Raw genomic sequence first — 7,686 nt, 5'->3', positions numbered from 1 at the left:
ATAAAAATGGCATTTAATAAATTCTCTCTAATACCTTGATGTTATTAAAAGCAAAATTCATTAAAACAGTTTTCTATGATTTACATTAGCTTTTTTATACCAATATTTGATTTTTGTCTTATAAACTAACCTAAAATACTAATAATCAAATCAGGGTAAAAACAATACAATGTGTTTTCTTTACTTTATTTCAAAATAGTGATTATAAATACATTCTTAATATTTTTCTCTCCAACTCTTTGGATGCGACAATAACAACAACAACAAAAAACTCAATGTGCTAACTTCATACAATGTCAATGTACAAATCATGCAAAAGATATTATAGATTGATGTTACCGCCACACATTTCTAGACATGTTTTGATATTTTCAGTAAAGGTTGATGTTACTCTTGAGGCCATGCCCTATATAATTTTTGCATCCTTATGGCTTAAAAAAATCAAATGTTTAAAAAAAAGCAACAAAAGAAAGATGATCTTAAATGACTTTCTAATTGATATATTTATTGTTTATTATTCAGAATGAAAAACTATAGAATATAAATTGCCTTATAGACTTGAATCACTGTAATAGCTGCTTTCTCATAAAATTACACAAAGATTTACTTTTAAAGAATTGAATCATCTTTATTGATTTCATAAAAAAATAATTTAAAACTTGATTTATATTACACGGACACAATATATTATCTCAACCCCGCCACTGATTTCATAAGATCTAAATTTCTTTACAATCCTTTCTAACATAGTCCATACACATGAGTATAATGCCAGGAAGCCCATGATGTGTCAGACCACAGTAGAAATGAGCACTCCTTGGATTTTCTAGATTTGAATCAAAGTTCTGCTAAAAATGCCATACTGATGTACACATCATACCTCAAGGGGTTAAACTAACATCAAGGTTATAGTTGAAACCAACAAACTGTAGATACAGTATTTTAACTGTTCTTGTACTCAATTCAGAACTTATGCCTAACTACATTATCATAAAGTATACACGTAAAACTAATGAGAGACAGGTGTAAAATATTATACACTGTAGAATGTAGGCACAATGACTTCAGTTAAGGAAAATATATTAGCCTTAACCAAGGATTTGTTACTGTCAATTATAATTAGAACCTCCAAATAACCACGTACATTTAAATTACTTGTTTAAAAAAAGTTGAACATTTATACCTTTCAGCAGAAGAGTATAAGATTATGCTACAGCAAACTTTGAGATGGTGACAGGTACTCTTGCCATTGACAATTCTGCAGAAACCTTGAAACATCTTCAAGGCATCACCACAGTGAATAAAAGGCATCATCCCAATGACCTATTATTCCCATAGCATGTGGGGCTTTCTGGTTCCTCTCATAAGTGTCTATTTAAGATCCCTCAATCCATACTTTATTGACAGGATAAACTAAAACACTTTCTTTAAAGTCTTTGCATCTTTATCCTGTCAGTATGCATTAGGAGCCCTTTAATTCATGGATGCATGCATGCATGGCAATGGCATATTAAAAGTCCTTATGAAATTGTAGATGAACAAAAGCTGTTGAGCACACATCTTGCTTTTTCAAGATCAGAAAGCAATTACTTGTTTGGATTTTTTATATTCATATAAAGTTTTCACAGACGTTGTCATGAAAATTAAAATTACACATTAAAGTTTTAAGAGCACCGGCACATACATATGGAGACTTTTTTGCTATTAAAAAAACCTCCAAATTATCTATATGTATGAATATATACCCAAACACACACGCACACACACACACAGAGATACACACACACCTCTCCAAGAATGTCAAAGTTATTTTTTTTTGTTTTGTTTTATCTTGGAACAAACACATAAAGCCCTGAAATCAGTGATTAATAAAGGGACTGCTATTACAACTTTAGCCATAATATCATTTTAGAAGCTTCACCAAAACATATGCCATTTGAAATTCATGAAAAATGTCTATGTTTACCTTCTTGGTTATCTTACTGATTAATACAGTAATTTAAGAGATGGAACACACACACAATCACACACTATATATATATGTGTGTGTGTGTGTGTGTGTGTGTGTATATATATATATACATAAATATACATGTGTGTGTATATATATATATACAGGCCAAAAAAGGCAATGTGTTTCTGGATATCACTTTGCTAATTAGGAGCTCCTCCAAATCTTTATACATCACCCATTCTCAAGTGCTTCATTCCTTTGACCAATTTTAACATAGAACTTAACAGCACAAGCAAACACAGGGGCATATCATTTGTAGTTGTAGACTGTGAACTCATCTGAGATCAATGCAAGCATTTTACAGTGTGGCTCTGACAGCCAAGATTACCATGATGCTTACAGTTCTACTACATTATCTGATAGTAGTCAGAATAATGAAAGAACAGGATACTGATGCATACAAGATATAACTATCAACCTTATTCATTAATTTTTAAATACTTGTAGTGAAAACTATTTGAATTAAGCTCATAGAATCCTAAAAAGCAAGACAACTGATGGCAAATAACAACTGTCCCAGACACAATACTATAAAACTAAGGAACCTATTTTAAAATGCACAATTGGTAACAAATCTGAAGGTAATATGCTAAATTCACAAGAATAGCACAGAACTGTTTTTTTTTTGTTCCTTTGTTTTTTGCTTTTATTTTTAAGTTATACCTGATCACAAAGTCCAGAATATTTCTGTACACATAAGCCTCGGTTTTAGTTTAGTATATTTTTTTCTATCTAAATTTATACCTACTGATAAATTGACTGTGATCAGGAAACAAGTCAGGCATGTTAAATACATATTAAGGAGTACATATCTTTCCTATTTAGTGTACAAAGTACTTCATAAATATGAAATATGTTACAAAAATAGCTTTGGGTGCGCTCACACGGTAAGCACTTTGCTAATTTTGGACAACCTTTAAGGATTGTGGGTATTTCACGTAACTGAGAACAAACTCTAGTGTTAGTTTAATTTGAGCCACGTTTAATTCTGATAAACGTCATGTATTTGTTCAGATCACCACAAACAGTAGGTAACTTATGTTATTTTTTTCCTTTTAGGTTTTTATGTATAGACAGGTAATGCTTAAGGTGTTCAAATTTATTTTATAGTTATGTAATGCATGTTATATTTTAAACAAGTATTTGCACAATTTAACATTATAAATCCAGCAGTTTCAAGATGCAGGCCATAAAGGTTACCGATTTACAAATACTATTGAATGTTCTCTCTTTGCATGCTTTTTTTTTTTCTTTTCAGATAATCTTTACACAGAGTTGTTACAATGCCACAAATCAAAAGGATTATTCCAGTTCCACCAACTTAATCTACGTGCAAGATGAAGGACCCAGCTGAGGTACAAACACTGGTACCAGTTTTCTTGAGTTTGCTTTACAAAGGACAAAGAGACGAAGGTTTTGTATTGGGGTACAAAACAGATTTGCCTCTTGAGGTTAAATTCCGTGTATTATGTGTATAAAGCATCCCTTTGGCAATAGAGTTTGCAGTATCCCCACAGGACTCCACAGTATAGGTTTTATGTAGTAAAATCTATTAAGGGAATTCTCTTCTCCTTGACACATCTTTGCAGCTACAGTTAATGAGACACCCTTGGAAACACCTGCCTCTATGCCTATATAGTATTTGGAAGTTTGAAGTCAACAAAAGGCACTTTCATCGTTAAATATATGTCCTCTGTATGAAGTAAGATTGCATGACCTAGATCTTGTTCAAAGCTGTTTGCTCCTCAAGGACCTGTAGGTAGTCGGGGGAACTCTGAAGTTTTGCCTTAAGTTCAAAATACTCGCTCTTCCTTTGCTCCACAACAATTTTGCTGTGGTTGCCACCTATCAGTGATTTCTTGTTTTTTTTGTCTTGTTGTTTTTCTGGATAGCGGATTTCAAAGCCACTGACACCTATGCTATTGTACTCCTTTTTGCTTTCGAGAAAATTCTGAATAAACACATTAGAATCCCTGCTAGGGAATAATTCATCCAGCTCGTCAATTGTGCTCAGTCTCTTCCTGGTATCCATGTGCAATAAATCTTTCTCCTTGTCGGCAACATTTCTCATAATGACTTTCTGTCCAGGGGAATCTGAAAACATGAACCCAGTTTCTGACTCTTTCAAGCCACAGGTGTGGCTCTTGCTCATCTGTTCTATAGTTTGTGGAATGAAAGCTTCTGTGCTCAGTCCATCTTTTTTATTTGTTTTGTGGTCATGCTTCCTTAGCTGCAGCTGCATGGAGCCACACTCAGGATTCCCCAGGCCTTCGTGCTTCACCACGGGTTTCTTGTTGCGTCGCAGGACAAAAACAAGAAGGCAAAAAGCAACAAACACAGTTAAAATGAGGACTACTAAGATACTTAAGATTAAAATAGACAGAGGCACTGGGCCACCAGGAGGACTTCGAATGGGACCCAATGGAGTGGTGAATGTAATGGCAGGCGCTGGGCTTGTGAATGGTGCAGATGGCTTATTTAAAAGCTTGGGACATAAGATTTCATTTTTGAGGGACTTCAGTTCAATGTTGGCAAACTGAACAGGTGTCTCACATTTCAGTTCTTTCACAATAATACCATCATTCAGCTTCTCCAACCACAGTTTTAATGCCACCAAGTCACAAGTACAGTCCCACGGGTTGCCTTCCAAGTCAATCTGTGTAAGAGACTGCAGCTGATCGAGGACCCCGCTGACAGGTAGGTACATGAATTTATTGTTCCTCAGGTTCAGTCTAGCAAGCGGTGCTCCAGAAAAAATGTAAACGGGCAGGCTCTTTAAGAGATTATTGTTTAAGTACAGTAACTGCAAATTTGGCATGGAGTCAAAGGTGCCTGCAAGGATTTCCTTAATCAAATTGTATTCCAAATACAGATACTGCAGGTTATGAAGGCCTGAAAATATTTCAGGATAGAGTCTTTCGATCTGATTGCCATTGAGATACAGCCTGCGTAAATTAGTAAGATTGTGGAATACATCTCCCTTGATCACTGTAATTTGATTGCTGCCTAAATGGAGCAAATCCAGTCCTTCAAACTCGGTGAGGTCTGACATGTCCACATCTTTGATGCTATTGCCATTGACATGCAGCTTCTTGGCATTTAAAGGTTTCGGTATCAATTCAGACATGGACTGTATATTTTTCTCCTGGCAGTTCACACTCAGTCCCAAATCTGAAGGATGTGTTTTGCAAAAGCAAGGTGCTGGGCAAGGTGTAAGAGGAGGCACCCTTGTTTGGTAAGACACAATCTGACTGAGATTGCGGTTGGAGAGGGCTTTGCCTGCCACGATTCCAGAGATCTTGGAAGGATTTGTTGTTTTTGGTGGTTTGGTCACTAATCTGTGCAAAGATATTTGGGTAGTGTGACCATTAGGAGTGGTGTAGCCATTTTCCAGCTGAGATGGAGGCAGGATACGTACATCAAAATCACTGCCCGTGCCCATGGGGCATAACTCTTGCTTGTTGGTTTCTTTTAAAAGCCTCCCATATAAGTCACTGGGAGTTTCACAGATAGCTTCTCCTATGTAAATATTATATGGCATGTTCTCCAGCCAAGCTTTTAAAGGCAACAAATCACAGCTACAGTTCCAAGGGTTATCTTCCAGTTGCAATTCGACAACTCGGCCAATGTGTTCCAGAACTCCGATATAGGGGAGCTTCTGGATTCTGTTCCCTCGTATATCCAGATGGGTCAAAGATGCAAATCGGAAAATATTATCAGGAAGAAATGAAATAAGATTGTCATTAAGAATGAGAACTTTCAGTTTGTGGAGCTTATTGAAGGCTCCTCTTTCAATATACTTGATTAAATTGTAGTCAGCCTGGAGATACTCCAAGTTCTCTATGCCAAGGAAAGTGTCAGCTCGGAGAATCTTTAATTCATTGTTGTTCAAGTGCAACTGCTTTAATGCACTAAGCCCAAGAAAGGCTCCTCCCTCAATGTTCTGCAGTTTATTATTTCCCAGATGCAGGGATACCGCGTGTGAAAAATTCAAGAATGTATTTGGATAGAGGATATTTAAAAAATTGTTTTGGAAATTGAGATGATAAAAATTAGACCAAGGTGGTTTCAGCTGATTTGGTCTGTAGACTGAAACCTTCTCACAGTTGACATAGAGCACATTCTCAACTGACACGCAGGAGCAAACATTGCAAATTTCCACCGATATGTCAGAATCTGCATTTGTCGAAGAAATCAGGGCTGACAAAATCAGAAAGAGCCAAAGAAACATCTTCTTGCAATCAGCAAACAACTTTATGCTTCTGAATAAAGAGAAATAATCTAAAAAATAAAAAGAAAACATTTTTCAATGGTCATTATTTGAAAAATTATTGGTGTTTAAATCATACCATAGTGAACATGTGCCTATAATTATTAGCATAGTATTTTTAAGGCACCCAAAACTCCAAATGCTCTCAGTCAAACAATAATAACCACCACAAACTGCCATACATTTTATTTCCACACCTGTAGTTTATACAAAATTTACATGTGCAGAACACACAACAAACAATAGGAAAAAAGATTAGTCATGCTTCAACCTTAACAATTTGAAAACATGTTTTTTGACCTGTATACTTGTATCATCAAACTATGCCCTTGAATACGGACCTTAAACTTTTTACCTGCAATTCAAATGACTGACCCCAGACCATCAAATATGCCATGTAGTTTGTACCACAATGGCACTCAATTAGCAGATATCTATTCTCTGGGCTTCGGGTAGATAGAGAAGCTGAGAAGAGAAGATATTAGAGCCAGGGGTTCAAGGGAGGATTGGGTTATTATAGAGGGGACGATTCAAACACCAAGGGAAGGTGACCTGGGAACAGATTTGCCTAAGCTTCAGGCCCATAGGTAAACTCATTGCTATGTATCAGTTCACTTCTATACACTTCTGTCTTCAAAAGCACAGTTGACTCTGTGGGATTCTAGAAAAACAACTGAGTAGGGGATGGCCACATTTTACTTTCTGGTAAATAAACAGTATCTAGTTCCCTGTCGTTTACCTCCCAAAGAGGGGGAAAAAAGTCTTTTGTCTTTGGTTCTCTGAAGGCAGGAGAGGAAACTGATTGCTCCTGCACTGCTTATCTGATCTCCAGGCAGCCTTTCCACCCCCCAGAACTGGCTGTCCAGCCTACCTGGCCCTCTCCCATCCCTTTATTTGCCATTTTGAATCCAGGTCCCACTGATGCTTGGCTTAAATGCTTGTCTCCTTCACTTTGACCACAGACTGCAACTGCCGAGGAAGAAGAGTTCATACACTATAATCTTTCAGTAGTTTTATCTGCAGCACCAGACAGGTTCAGTACAGCACATTTTTATTTGTTCAGTTTCCAAACACCCACCCGCTCCCCAGTATTACCACCCCATGTCCTTGTCTATAAACAAATAATCACTTGTTGGTAGAATTTAATGCTTAGCAAATTATCCTGTTGTAGCCAACTCCTTAAGTACTGCATACATACACAAATATATACAATGCTTCACCGAACAGATTAAACAGAACACAGAGTGTAGGTTATTGATGCAATTTTAGCAACGTGAGTCTTTTCAGTCACGAATGGGAAGATGGATGCAATTTCAATATGGTTACCACCAAATATTAATTAAATAAACAAAATACCCAGAAACACACAATGAGAGAATGATGCAAAGAAAGAAGTGTCACA

General features: G+C 36.4%; 1 protein-coding gene across 1 annotated transcript; it reads right to left on the bottom strand.

Moving 5' to 3' along the window:
- Positions 1 to 3,731: 3,731 nt before the first annotated feature.
- On the bottom strand, positions 3,732 to 6,245 carry SLITRK4 (SLIT and NTRK like family member 4). Its single transcript, XM_069464077.1, has one exon. It carries the CDS (start codon positions 6,243 to 6,245, stop codon positions 3,732 to 3,734), a length of 2,514 nt encoding a protein of 837 aa, XP_069320178.1.
- Positions 6,246 to 7,686: the final 1,441 nt, after the last annotated feature.

The sequence above is a fragment of the Eulemur rufifrons genome, chromosome 30, assembly GCF_041146395.1.
Source record: "Eulemur rufifrons isolate Redbay chromosome 30, OSU_ERuf_1, whole genome shotgun sequence".
NCBI lineage: Eukaryota > Metazoa > Chordata > Mammalia > Primates > Lemuridae > Eulemur > Eulemur rufifrons.
Note: the sequence above shows the minus strand (reverse complement) of the source record. Positions and strands in the feature narration are given on the sequence as shown.